General features: G+C 39.6%; 1 protein-coding gene across 2 annotated transcripts in view; it reads right to left on the bottom strand.

Annotated features, from left to right (window-relative positions):
• Nucleotides 1–15180, bottom strand: part of TEX2 (testis expressed 2) — a 46308-nt gene that overhangs the window by 10450 nt on the left and 20678 nt on the right. For both annotated transcript variants that reach the window (XM_036394548.2, XM_036394547.2), the window contains exons 3-7: nt 9206–9406; nt 7243–7570; nt 5871–6118; nt 4406–4555; nt 2954–3053 (exon numbers count right to left, since the gene is read on the bottom strand). In XM_036394548.2, the coding sequence (XP_036250441.1) occupies nt 2954–3053; nt 4406–4555; nt 5871–6118; nt 7243–7570; nt 9206–9406 (1027 nt within the window). The remainder of the gene's footprint in view (nt 1–2953; nt 3054–4405; nt 4556–5870; nt 6119–7242; nt 7571–9205; nt 9407–15180) is intronic.

Below are 15180 nucleotides of genomic sequence, written 5' to 3' on the forward strand. Positions count from 1 at the left end.
TCACCAGTACCTGGCACATCAACCACTGACCCATTCCACTTTTATTTACTTATTTGGAAGCAATTAATGGTGAATAAAACTGAAACCAGGACAAATGGTAACTACCCTTTGTGTTTTATTGTTCTAGAAAGTCACACTTTATCAGTTAAAGAACTATTGTTTTCTTTTCTGCAGAAACATATCCTTATCATAATCCCACCCACATGTGGTAACAGAAACACAGGCAGCTCCCAAAGACCTGGTCCCTGGCACCCTGTGAGGTTACCTGCAGGAAGCAGGATTAAGGCAAGTTGGTGCTTTAATAACCCAAATAACTCTTTTCCATCACATTTTTTTCTAACACTGTTCTAAAAACCAAACACAGGAACTCAAACACAAGCTTATAAGGGTTTTTTTTCTCTTTACAGTTGGAAAGTTGATCAGTTTTATCAGTTGAAAGTTGATCAGTTTTATCAGTTGAAAGTTTTATGATCAGTAAGATCATAAAACCATGAAAACAGCTTAACAGACTTTTTGGACAATCAATGAGTCAGCAGAACTCAATCGTCAATATAGTTTTAACAGTAGATCAAATTAAGCAAAGGATGCCATTACTGAGAGGGAAAATTCCTTCTGACCAGAAAATGTTCATACACTTTTTCCAGAGGGAAAAAGGGAGGGAGAGGGAGTGAAGAACTGGGCAGATGGTACAATTTATTCTGTTTTCTGGTTCCCTAGCCTTGACAGAATTACAGTAAAAGCCACAGCATATGCTGTCACCCAAGCAGGACTGTATTAAAAGAAGCAAGACTTTTTTTCTAACATTGTCTGTAAACAAATTTAGCTCATTAGAGAAGGCATATAACAAAAAATGTATTTTCTTTGTAATCGAGCACTGGTAAAAAGAAGTATTGATGAAACACAGCACATCACAGTAACTGCACTTTAGAGCCTCACAAAGGGCTACCCCCAATGACTGCCTCAAACACTTACTAATAAAAAACCCCAGAAACTCAGAAGCATTCATTCTGGATAGTGCCCTGAAACTATAGAGCTTTTTCCCCCACATTTCCCAATAAACTAAGCCATTTACCCATAGGCCAACTTACCAAGAAATACATTTATTCTTATGAAAACAAGCATTTCCAATTATCATCCCCTTGTTAATGTCCTTTTAAGTATAATAAGAGAACAAGTTATTCCAGTAATGACTCATTGCAAGCTCTTTAAAACCCTAAGAGCTCACACATATGTTCACATGTTCACATTCAACAGTATGGAAGAAGTTAAAAGGATTAGAAATCCTACCATAAATGTTTGCTTGTCACAGTTTAACTGAACAAGAAACTAAAGGAACTAATTGATCTCATTCCTGTTTCAGCAATTAATTGAAGCCAAGTGTTCAGCTCCTAAATCCCATCTCATGACTTAGAACTACAGTCCTTGGTTACAACTGAAGTTATGAGAACAGAGAAAAGAATTCAAAAAATGTTTAAATCAAGGCAAAGGAAAACACACTGACAAGAATCCTGATTAAAAAGAAACTATGAAACCACTCCACAAGCCACACACACATAAAGATTTTTAAAAGTTTTCCTTTGTTCTGTAACTCCAAATAAAACTTCTACCAATGGTGCAACCACTTAATGGAGAACACTGGAGGACTTCCTAAGTACTGTGGAGAACCTGCTGTCCCACACAGGAAGCATAAGACAAGAAGCAGCAATATGCTTTAGTTCCCCAAATACTGACTGCACTCCAGCTTATTCCACCTATTCAACTCTTATTTCTCTTAAAAAGACAGATTTTGTTCCTCATGACAGCCAAACAGTTTGCTCTTTTCAAACACGCTTTGTTTGTAAAGCTCAGTGGAAAATAATCTTTGGAAAAGTTGAGAGCAGAACACCCAATGTTTTATAGATAAGGCTTTTCCCCACGGGGTTGCAAGTCTCAAGCTGATAAGGGCAAACAACAGCATTTGGATACAACAGGCAGCATTAACTAATGTATGCCCAAGAAGATTTTAATATTTCCCCAAAGTCTGCTTTGCTCAGATTTATGAGGGAAAGGTTAGCACTTACTGTCCTCATGCTTTTAGGCAGAGATTTGAATGGCACAAAGTTTTAGTATTAAACTTTATCAATCTCCTCCTGAAGTCCATGCATCTGGTATTCTTGCAAGGGTCAGGTGACACCACACCAGGTCTTCCAAGGAAATATTTCCCTTAAGGCCAATTAGAAATTTCTCCATGTTGAGTGGAGAAACTCTGATAAAATTTAAAATTAAAAACTGCTCTGATTACATCTTAGATGGCATCTAGCTCTCCTCAACATGTAGAATAAATGCTTTTGAAGCTAAAAAGCATTATTCCAAGTTTTTACTTTTTGCAAGGCTACTTAAGTGACATGAGCATCCTCAAATATGTGACCATGTGCAAGCCAGAAGGAATAGAAAACAAACAGTTCTAATTCATGAGGCAGCAGTATGAAAGTCATCCAGCTTTAAAAAAAGCTGTATTTAATATTAAGAACATAAAACGATCCTGTATTTTGAAGTGTATTTTCAAAACAACACTTGTTTTCCAGGTGATTACAATTATATTTTCTGAATCCCTATTTTCAGAACAGGGCAGCTTCTCTTGGAGAGACAAACCTGTTTTCTGCTATGGTCAGAATCAGATCTGTCCCAAGGAGATGTGCTTTGCCCTCTGCAGTCCCTGACAGTATCAGATAAGTGTCTGCATCTCTGTTGCATGCAAATTTTAGTTTAGTTCAGTAATTATTTCCTATGGAAAGACATGTTCACAGTTCCATATTTACAGAATTACATTTACACCAAGCCTGAGATAAAGACACCTGAGTATCTCAGAATAAGCTGTTATTACATGTACCTAAAACATGCACAAGATAAACAGATCAACATTCTGTTCTCAGATACAAAGGCAATACCAGCACCTGCTATTTTTGTATTTTACCTCTGTGATCAATAGAAGGTTTGAAGGCTTGAAGGATCTTGGGCACTGCTATCCCCATGTCAAGCTCAGTCAGAGTCAGCTCATTCATGAAGTAGGGCAGCTAAAAGGACAGAATATAAAAAATCAAATACATGTTATGGAACTAGACATCAGTCTCCTGAGAGAAGAAAGCTCCTTAAACTTAAGGAATGAACTGAGCTGAAGTGTCACCAGTGAAAGAACACAGATATAATTACAGAAAATTCTTACAAATTCTAGAGTTTCACAGCTGCCAGTTTCAGAACTTTTTAGGGAAAGACTGGGCATCTGAACTTATTTTTTTAAATTATGCTGAAGTTTAGATGTTGACCTTAAACCATCAGCATGCTTTCTAGTCAAACTATGTAAAAAGCTCAAGAATGAAGTGTAAATCCTATTTCACTGTGAATAAAAATCAAAGACTTCTTTGGATTTTAACTTCATATATTTTATCACTGTTTTATCAACGTCTCAGCTTCTTTTATCTTTGGCAAATTCTTTCATAGAACATTACCTTTTAAATCTGTATCATAATTTTAGTAAAATAGAGGCACAGAAATCATGATTCAGGTATCTTACTCTTCTAATTGACAGAAAACATATCTCCTGTGAATAGACATTGCTTTAACACATCAAAAAATACACCCAGTCCCCACTGCCAGTCTTTCCACTTCAAAAGTTCCCAGTGAGATGTCTGGGTACCCTACTGTCACAATTGTGGAAGCAGACAGGGCAGATTTAGGCTACTGGTGATTTCCCAAAGCAAAGGCAGCACTATCTCATAGCTGGGGCAGGCAGCTAAATTTCTGAGCTTTTGTAAGCAAGACAACAACTTTGCATTTAGGAACAGGCAAACTCCTCCCCAGACACCAGGAACTGAAGGCTGTGGTGAACTGCTGCTGTTCAGAGGGTTACAGAAGGCAAGGGGAAGACTGAGAAGACACTCAAAAGCATCACTCCTCCTTTACCCTTGAGATGGGGCAGCTGATGGAAGCTGTGTCCTGTCACCCCACAGAGCTTTTTCCATAACTATTGCTCCCACTGACCTCCTGCAAGTAGTTTGTGTCTGAAGCTAACAGGAACACACTACAGTTGTGGTTCCATGATGTCTTCCACCTTAAAAGCAATCACTATTTCCCAAAGCAATTTCCTCATTTATATGCAGTTCTATCTATCCCTAATGTAAATACAATAATACTTCAATTTTTACATAAAAATTTTACAGATACAAATAGCTAATCCAGCTGTAGATCATTTTAAACAGAAACAGCAAAGTTAACATGCATCAGAAACTGAAGAGCCATTCTTTAGCACATTTATTGTCTTTTACATCTAAGTGTGAAGTAAGTCTTTCTTGTACTATTTTAAAACTCAAAGACTATATGTTTCACTTCCTTCAAAGGAAAGTATAATGCAAGTCTCCAGATCAGGTACCTTTATTTTGCTAAGTTTCATTTGGATCTTCTTTGACACTAGATCAGACCAATACTTCTCTCCTAAAAAATCCCAAAATATTCTTCCAAGCAGAGCGTTCACCCAGGCCTCCTGTTCTTCTTCTTCAGCTTCCACATTGGCATCTGGCAACTGAAAACATAAAGCAGATTATTCAGCTATAAATTCTATAAAATAAGGAAAGAAAAGGCCTGATTTATACGGGAAGTTCAGTGTTAAGAGCCTGGGTCAACCCAGAACACCAAAAGCTCAGCACAGGGAGCAGCTTTACAAATGCATCAGCTGGGCTGCCACGAGCCTGTCATCATCCTGACATGCAGCAGAGGGAATGAGACCACACAGATATAGATTGACCTCTGGCAATGAAATGAGAAAGTTGTGTGTAATTTAACCTCTGGCAGAAAAAGCAGATAAACCCAGAGTGGGCAGACTTATAAACTGTGTTTGCAGTAAGAGACACTCTCTCTTGCCAGTCAGATCTGGAAGAACAGGTACTCTACTCTTCATTTGTTTTATCAAAAAGTTGGAAAGCAAGACCCAACCTTACATTCTTAAATCCAATTCAGAAACACCACAAATAGATGATAAACACAGTACAAGGAATCACACTCCTCCTTCCAGTGTTTGCATATAGGATTCAGGAAACTATATTGTCCCCTCTGCTGCATTAAAGGTTTGTTTACAGTCCAAGAGAATTTTGTCTTGGTTTCCCTGAGAATCATCTTGAAACACCTGGAAATATTATACATTCAGATGCTGCTTCACTGACTACACACACACAAAAGCCAAGGCAGCTGAAATAATTCTGGGTGTGTACACACACTACCACAAAAAACCCAGGAAGCTTCCATGAAGGAAACACAACATATTAATTGCCTGCACTGACAGAAGAATTCACCACCTGACATTATTGCAGGCAGAACTCCTGAAGCTAGCAGAAAGGCAGCACTTTCTAAGACAGGCAGGTGGATGCTGCAGTTCTGAACATCATCTCTTGGCAGGCACTCTCACAAGGGCTGCAGCCAGGCTGTGCCAGGGCGAGGAGCCTCTGCTGTGACGCAGGTTCCCTGCCAGCACTGCTCAGCTATTTATAGCATGGCTCTGACACGTGCCACATTCAGCAGCAAATCCACCACAGCTTCAGGAGTGGTTGGGGGCTAGAATATGTTTTCCTGGGGAACACAAGATGTGTTTATTCAGACATTACACCATAGCCTCCTATTCCCTTTTCTGGTTGTATGAAAGTGGAAACAAAGATGCATGATATGAATTACCACTATTTTAAATAAAAAGTGGTCATGCTTAACATTAAAGATATGTTTATTATGAGTGTTGTACTTAGTATTAAGGTTCTGTTTACTGAGAGTGACTCAAATGCAGTCCAGGAGATCAAAGGATTAGGAAGAGCTACAGAAGCTGTCCACTGTTCCTCTGAAGCACAAGTTACCTTTTTCACAGCTGTAGGGCTGCTGTCTGCACTGACGACTGGACTACCTGTAGGACTTTTCTTTTCTTGTGGAATACACTTTGCCATATAAATATTGTAGTCCAGAAGCATTTTCTGCCTCATGTTGCCAGCCAGGTCCTTGTGCTTTGGCTGGGATGTGATTTCTTCTGCACTTCCCTTGCTGCTGCTCCGGCTGTGTGTGAGAACTCCAGACTGACTATCAGTTCTGCTGTGTGCTGGCAGTACCCCTAAATACAAAGGAATAATACCTGTTAAACAGAGAACAATCTGACAGCCAAATCCCACAGTGTATCATCAAACTTTAAAGGAACATGTTTATTCCACAGATATTTCTCCCAAAAAAAGACCAGCATGGTGCTTTCTGATTTTAAAGGCTAAAAGTAAATTCTACTGCTGTGTGTTTAGGTGGTCCAAAACCCAAATTAGTCAGTATTTGCTATGATTCAGCACTCAGCAGGGTGTGGGACTGGAGGAGTCAGCTGATCAATAGCATATTTAAATATGGACACTCACATATGTATAACACATGGCAAAATTCCCAACGGCTCTGCCGGAGAATGCCTAAAATAACAGTCAGGTGATTGAAATGCACCTATGACTAAAGTGTTGTTTTTTTTTTTTACTAATCTAATTATAGACTGTTACAATTAGAAGGACTGTGAAAAGCATGTAACTATTTGAATTTTAATTAGCTATTAATTTTGCATTTGCATTTCAAGAAGTTATGTCCCAGAAACAATACTGTTAACTAATTTTTAAAAAGCTTCTCAGAGAATAAAGGCAGAAAAGCATGAGTCATTCAGGTTTAAAATCGTATCAGAGGGTGGGTTTAAATTGATATTCCAAACAATTGATTGATACTATAGACTAATGTTTGTTGGTTCAGATAGATATATATCTATTCATATATATATTCATGCAGGACATTTCATTTAAACAGAGAAATGTGTTTTCTTGTGACACTAACCCATGAGAAAGCTCTATCCTTTACAGGGGACTAGAGTGGAAGGAGGATGGAGGAGGAAAAACAGGTAATGAGAGAACTGAGTCTAATACTGCAAATGTTGACATCAGTTCCAACATACAGAAAAGGTGAGACTGAACAATTCCTCCTTAAAAATATGACAGGAGTTATTACAGTCATTGAAAAACAGTGTGTAACAGTATTTGAAAGCATAGCGCCAAGAGGGAAAAGGTGGGGGTAAGGTGGCAATGAGAGGCCAAGGTAAGGAGAAGAGTATCTTTGGTATTATTTTTTTTTTCGCTTGTAAAGATCACTGTGGCACCAGCAAAACATGACTTCGGTTTGTTTCTTTTAACAGACTTCTACAAGAATACAAAATCTGAGTACCTGGCTTGCTCCCACTGGGTGGCTTCTTTACTTCAGACTTGAGCTTTGATGCGAGAAGGAACCTTCTGAACCACTCCTCCTTCTCCCTCCCTGTCCTTCCAAAGAGGTAAAGCACTTGATCCTTTTGGCAAGTGGATTTCACTCCATCCTGAGGCTTCTTGGATTCCTCATTGTTCAAGTCCCCTTTCTCAGCAGGTTTCTCCTCTGCAGTCTCCTTCTCAGTCTGGGCCTTGGCCATGAAGTCCTCCTGTTTGGCCAGTTCAATGCAAATCGGGTATTTCTTATTCCAAATGCGTTTCCGTGCCAGGCTCTTAGGAACCAGGGAAATCTGAAGGATACATGAAAGGGTTAAATAAACTTACTTTTCACTTGTATCCTCCATGTTTCTATACTCAAGTAAAGAACACAAGAATGCAAGAGATAAAGATCCCACACTGAAGCTGCCAGTTTAACTGACTCAAAATTGCTGGATGTCCAACCCAGTGCTATCACTAAGTCTTTGGTGAGCCAAGCCTTGGAATTAAAACAAAGGCCATTTAAGCAGATTACAGCACGTGGATTAGAAACTCTGTTTTTGTTTAGATGATCTTATTCTCATGGATTTGCAGAAATAATAGAAAACCCAAGAATTTTATTTCTGGGACCACGGGGAGATAAATAGATAACAAGATAAAATAATCAGAGTCCAAACTGAGTTTTGAACACAATTTTTCATGCTCACCTTATGAAATAGAGCGTTTGAAGTTGGTGACAGCCACATCAAATACATAAGAGTCAAGCCATAAGACTGATTTGCAGATAATTATATTCTAAACTCAGTATATTTATATCAAATTAAGACAATGCAAGTGATTAGAGGAGTGGTTTTAAAAAAAGAGTTAAAAAATCTTATGTGGGGGTGTGTACTCAGCAGTGTTCTCCAAAACCTGTGGGCGAGTACCTTGAAGAATAGGCATCCTTTGTTTATTACAGTCAGGGCACTTGGCCCTTCTGTAGTCAACTGGGGCTGGGTGGGGGGAAGTACTGGAAATTTTTCTAAGATACCATGGGGAACCACCATCAGTCAAGTGCTCCCACATGACAGCTTTACTTGTCTTCGTGATGGGAAAACAAATCTGCAAAAGGCAGGAATCTAATTTTTTCTTTATCTTTTTCACTGTCTAAAGGAAGGCAGAGCTGACAGCACACTCCTTTCCCATACACACTCAGAGCAAAGGAGGGAGGTTTTCCTCACTATTCCCTTAATCCCTCTCTCCCTCTCACTTCCAGTCAAGTGAAGTGTGGTTGCCTCCTACATCTGTACTGCCAAGGCCCTTGACTGATGGCAGCACATTAAAAAAATCCATTCCCTTAATAATTAGGTATTGATGTATTATTTAAAACAATGCCAATGGAATCAACTTCACATGGCGACTCTTGACATATTTGAGGGAGGCAAACAACATGTAGGAAAACTGTCCTAGCATTATTGTTGATGCACTCTTCCAACTGCAAAAACCCCCATCTCCTTCCCTAGACTGGGGGCACCTGGAGCAGGTCACATTACAGACATTTCTCACTGTCCTCCTTCACATATGATGTACATTCCCTCTTTGAGTGAAATACAAATGTTCTCTCAGCTGCATTGGGGCAGAGACAACCACCAAAGATGAGGCATTTTTTGGTGTAACCTTCAGAACAGTCATCTCATGCATTGGGAACAGGTCTCAGAGCTCCCATGAGTTAACTCTGCTCTCAACTGCCAGAGAAGAATCATGCCTTTCCCTTATTGTGTAAGTATGTACTTTCTTCCAAATCCTGCTCAATCTTCCTCCCCAGCACAATCTTTTGCAAGTTAGTCACGACAACAGTTTTGTTTAAATAATGACAGAACGTGAAAATAGAGGAATGAAAAAATAAAATTCAGAGTTAAAAAGAATTTGCAAAGTATTTTGTCAAAATCAGATATAAGTGAAACACTCACCTTGCTGTCTGTTAGTTCATAAATTTTTTGACTGACATATGTGACTTCAGGCTTTGGCTCATTGTACACAGCTCTTCTAGAAATATTTTTATTGGGTTTTGAAAGTCGTAGGGTGCTGCCTTCGAGTCGCACATAGACAGAGTGAGTCAACGTAGCATGGTACGTTTCTGGATCATAATTATAAATTTCATTCATCCATCCCTAGAGAAGAAGACACTGTTAACAGGCTTTTTAAGCTGCTGGAGAACCAAGTACAGCACGTACCTAAAAACTTTAAATTATTATCCAAGCTTTTGCCAAAGTTGTTTCACTCAGTGGACAAAGAGAACGAGGCAATAAATGCCCTAAACGAGGTAGCACCAAACTAACAGAGCAGGAGGTGAGGATGACATCTCAAGCATACCAGGAGTTTTTTCTGACTCAGTCACGTTGTTTATGTAGCACAGGGTGCTCTCACCTCCTCCCCAGGAGCCATGGTGGGATCTGCAGATGCAGGATGCCAGGAAGTGTAGGGGGATACAATATAAGAAATTAAAGGTAGTACAGAAAGTAATCTTACCCCTAAGGAGTTGCAGCTGACCCAATTATATAGCGAGGCCTGACTTTAACAGGCCTCAGCTATAGCCAATAAGAAGAAGAGTGTTATAAAAGAGTGGATTGGTTGGTTGAAAGGGAACTGGAGTCAGTTGGCTGTTGTGAGAAGTTTTTTATTATTTTTTAATTATTATTTTTGTTGCAATATAATGACAACAAGGAAGAGCCACAGGGCAGGGGGGCTGAGCAGCCCAGCAAGCTCAGACACTTTAATCACCCAGAGCCCAGGCAAACAGCCTGTGTGCTCACAGACAGCACTGATACTGTAATCACCACAATTAAGGACTCACTGGAAGACCACAAAGGAGTTTGCTTTCATGCACCATCACTGTTTGAGAGCATTTAGCATGTTGTGTAACTGCTCAGCTACAACACGGGAGTCATACATGTGGATTAAATTCAATTAATTTCTGTGCTGTAAAAGAAACACAAAACAAACCAGCCAGTCCTGCTGTAACAAGCCTCTAAGTGCTGACTCTGACCATGGGGGTGATGTTGCTTCTCTTCTCCAGTATCTGATTACAGAAGTAGAGATGATAAATGGGGTAGAAGGTAGACAGAATACTCATTCAAGGAGAAGTTTTCCTTCTCTTAACCTGCCATGCAACATTCTTTGATCTTGTTTTTATCTGCACATCAGAACCTTAAATTCAGTGTACTCAATATTCATCAATGTCAAAGTGAAGGGGAGCAGAAAGTCAAATGGCAACTTTACAAACACCTGTGTGATTACAGTGGGGGGAAGTGGGGAGAGCTGAATGAGCACCCCAGTATTTCTCAAAACAAAAAGTCATAACTACCTCATGCAAAACATCCCTAAAATTACTGCAAGATTTCAACTTAAAGAAGTTTCCACCACACAAAGAAATGTAAAATTTACTTTTATGCTAATTTTCTTCAGTTTCAGTGCCACATAATTTCCCACAGTAGACAGCATACACTTTCTTAGGTGCCATAGTAACAGCGATATCTGTTTTGCTTACTCCAACATCTAGCTCAATTTCCACTACAAACCCTGAAAAAACTAGATAAATTAGCATTTCTTTTATGTTCAGGAAAGATTAAGTCATTCATCTTTGCTCAGCTCCAAAGCAGATCATGTCTTTTATTAATAGAAATGCCTTTATCAGGACCTACTCTTTGAAGAAGCTTTATGGTTGTTTTTTTGCTTACAGTGGGTTATGCACAACTCCCAAATAGGAAATACAATGCACAAGGAAGAGTTTTCTACAAGCCATCAAACTGCACACCAGGGATGACGTAGGTTTGAGGCACATCCCATCTCCTTCCTAGAAATTATTTAGCCAAGACATCTTTGAGCAGACAGCAATTAATTTTCAGCCAGGAACTCCAGCTGGACGTACTGAAGCACAAGAACATCACATGAGCTGCCCAAAGCCACCGTGTGCAGGAACTGGAATATCCATATGGCCCACAGATCTCTGGAGCAACTCCCACCTGCCCCCATCAGATCTCCAAGCTATTTCTAGCTCAGACAAAGTCTGGAGCCTGCAGCCAGGCAAATGTACAGATGGGAATTTGCTGCCTCAGAAGTTTCTTGCCTTCTCCTGGAAGGCCATTCAGCCAATACCACCCCAGCTGGCACAGAGCAAAGGGCTGCTTGGAGAGTGGGTCATTATGGGAAGCTTAGTCACATGAGCCCTTTCTCTAAGTCTAATAAGCTTTCTATTTTCAGTAGAAAGGTTGGAAACTTATGGGTACATGTGGTACCCAGGAAGGAAGGTCAGACTGCACCCGACATTCCTTTAACGGCCTGCTGGAGATGGAACTGTGATGAAAACAAGGAGTGATTTACCCATCAAAATCTTGACTTCCCTGTGCCAAAGTAAGTAAAAATCCCTCCTGCTTTTCTGATCCCTACCATGTGCCCAGGCCTTCCAGTTCAAACCAACTGATTAGCTGTACAGTCTGCCAAACACACAATTCTCACACCTGCTCACCCATAACCCAACAGAAGTGCAAACACAGCACAACCACCATGTTAGCAGCAACTGGAGAACCAAGCTCAGGTTTAAGTATTTTGGGTTTTATTTTCAGACAACAGTCAGGATAAAAGAGACAGAACATTACTACAATCCCTCCTTCTACACAAAATTTTAGTTTTCTAATTTCTAAGGATGAAGTTTCTTCTTTGCACTCAATTTTCATGTTATTTTGTTACAGAGATACACTGCATGGCTGACAGTAAAATGTTAATGCTTCACTAAATGGTGATTCTTTGCTCCATTAATGAATCTGAAAATCTGTGGCAGCTGCAGGAATTTTATCTAACAGTGTTAAAGGAGGTAACAACACCACCTGCCTTCTCACTTCAGTGATCTTCAGTTCTGTAAGTTATTTCACCTAGCTTAAAAAACACTGAGAAGTTTATCCAAGAAGCCCCTAGAGTCATTCCAAAGTTCCTGCACTTTAAGAACAATTTCAGCAGAATTACCTCCACCTCTCTTTTTGCTAAACCAAGTAGGAACAAAAGACTCACAGCCCATGGAAACAGTTTTGCAATGCACCCAAACAGAGAAATTGTGTTACCATAACGTGCTAGCAACAGATAAATTCTCCCAAACTCCTGAAGCAACAATGGATTTCCTTGTGTAGGAGAGGAGTGACTGTAGGATAGGTCTTCTCTGTTCCAGCAAAGTTGTTAAAATAAGAAATTTAGTAATTCTGGGAGGACAATGACCATAGTCATATGCCACTGTGCAGCTGCTGGCCATTTACACTGATCCTGTGATCTCCATTTCTAAAGGTCAGCAGTTGCTCCACACTCCCAGCTGAAAGCAGAACGTGCCTGACCACGGAGCTGCTCCTTGGGCTGGGCAGCACCACGGCTTTCCCAGCTCAGGTGCAGCTCCAATCCACAGCTGCTGCCACTGCTCCAGACCTGGGAACACTTGGCTCATGGGACATGGCAAAAACAGCTTTAAAAACCTCCTCAGTTTAGTTTTCCTCTTTCCGTACTCCAGGCTCCAAATATTTTATCCAAACTGCAGTTCAACAGAATAATTCATGTAAAAGGCCTTGTAGGTACCAACTTTTTAGTGTTACTTATTTAAGGTCTCAGGTGTGTTACAACATAACCTGAGAGGGGAGGATAGGGAGAACTGCAAAATATCCTTATGAAGGACCCAGAGGGCTGGGGGCACCTAGCCTGGCCTGTGGGTAAAAATAAATTAAAATCATTACTTATGATACTTTCAAATACATAAATAAAAGAATCAGCAAATGCCACTTTCCCAATACAAGCCAAATCTGGATTAAAACTGTCCCTAAAGTTTCTTAGTGATATTAACTGGTTAATAGCCATTATTATTAAATGATATAATCAAATACTTTAGCACCAAAATGTTTTCAAGACTGTTGATCACTCAAATCACACAATTGTATTACTACCCCTCTTATTACCACTATCTTATAATACTTCAATAGTATTTTGCTTCATAAATGAGGGAAAAATAGAATGCATTTTTGAGCTTCTTTCACAGGGAATCCAAAGGCACAAAAAAAGGTCTGAGGTAGGAGAAGCAACCATCACCTTAACTGGAAGAAACATTTGTCTGCCAGAGGCCACTCTCAAACATGAAATCCCTTGGATGGTGGTCAGGAATACCACGCTGATAAAAAGCCTCCTCTTTCTGTACACTGTGGCTCAAAGCCTTCCATTTCTCCAGCAGGCACTGCCACTGTGTTCTCCTAAAAGTTCTTTCTAATAGAAAGGGTAAATATATAATTTCCATTTTAGCTGTTACTTAAAACCTTTTGTATCAGTCAGCACGACACAAGAGAATGCAGAGCTGAAAGGCCAAGAAGGAAGTTAGAAAAGACTAATGGATTAAAGAAGGAAAAAATGTGGGCAGGGAAAGAAAAAGAAAAAGATAAGAAGGAAGCCAGAGAACTGAAAACTAAGGGAATAGGCAGATACAAAAACATGCAATGAAGATGCAGGGGTTTTGTGGTGCATTTTCTGGTTGGGGGGATGTTTTTCCCCAGTTGACTGAAGTAAGTACAGACACCTATAGAAACACACACTTACCAGCACAAGTGGCATTTACTTTTTCCCACTGCCAAAACCAGTTAAAACAGTTTTGTGGGAGACAATAATCTGTTCAAGTATTTCAGAAATTGCTGAGGGGAATTTTGCTCTAGTTTTTGAAACCTAGGAAATGCAAACTTCTCAAACAACGTTTACATGGGAAGAATGCACACATACTTGTACAAAAATAACTTGGCAACAGTTTGGCAGAATCCCAGCTCTGGGAGCCCCATATGAAGGCATCTTACTCAGAGCATTTATCATAATTGCACAACAGCAGCCCAGGCCAGAATACCAGACCAACAAGTTCTGAAGAGAACATCTTTATGCAAGAGCATCAGGTTTGATTTTCCTATATTCCCCTGAGTTTTGTCACAGATTAAGTCTTGAGCTGCCTTTTCAGATCCTTTCCAGAGGATCTAAGCTGTCCAGTAGTCATTTTGATAGATGCAAACAGAAGACAGTTGTCTGAAGTGGGAATAATAACTTGCAATCTGCTAAATCATATTACATCATGTTCCACTACAATATGGGCATTGAGCTGGTTTGTAAACTCCTGAAGCATTTACATATTAAAGACAATTACTCTGTGTTATGGGCACAAGAAATACTCATCAGGTCATAAAAACCATTAATCTACATTTATGCAGACTTCCCTGCACTGTTCATTTCTTGCCTACAGCCATTTTCATAAGATGTAAATCCTCAACAAAAGCATTAAAATATAGTTTAAATGTTCCTGAATAAGAGCTGACATCTCAGAGACAGCCTAACACCAGCCAATAATGAACATCAGGATCTCTATCAGCTATCAAGTATGGAGGAAGGGTCTTGGCTCCAAACTGAAGTGAAAGTTTGTAACAATTTGTCCGTGGGAGTAGCAGGTAATTCAATTGGGCAGAGAGGAGTGCTCAGTCTGAATTCACTACAGCAAATAATAACCACAACTCGTCTCATTCACAAAAAAAAAAAGAACACCAAGGTAGAGTAAGGGCTAGACATGCAATTACCACTGTTTATGCAACAAAAGTAATGTTTTATATTCTGTTTTTCTAACTTTTCAGTTACCTAAAGATACATGAAATTAGCCATCAATACATTATAGATTCTACAGCATATACCCATCTGAATTTAAACTCATGAAACCTTTGTGCTGTTACAATTGGGGATGCACCTTCAAAAAAGCTCAGTTGAATATTTACACAAATACAAATAATGCCTCCACAAATACCCTGATCAGCATGTGCTATCAAGTGAAGGTTACACCACCAGCACTCAGAAATGCTTCTGCTGCACATCAGAAACCAGTAGATGTTTTATTGCTTGGAAT

The sequence above is a fragment of the Molothrus ater genome, chromosome 19 (assembly GCF_012460135.2).
Source record: "Molothrus ater isolate BHLD 08-10-18 breed brown headed cowbird chromosome 19, BPBGC_Mater_1.1, whole genome shotgun sequence".
Lineage (NCBI taxonomy): Eukaryota > Metazoa > Chordata > Aves > Passeriformes > Icteridae > Molothrus > Molothrus ater.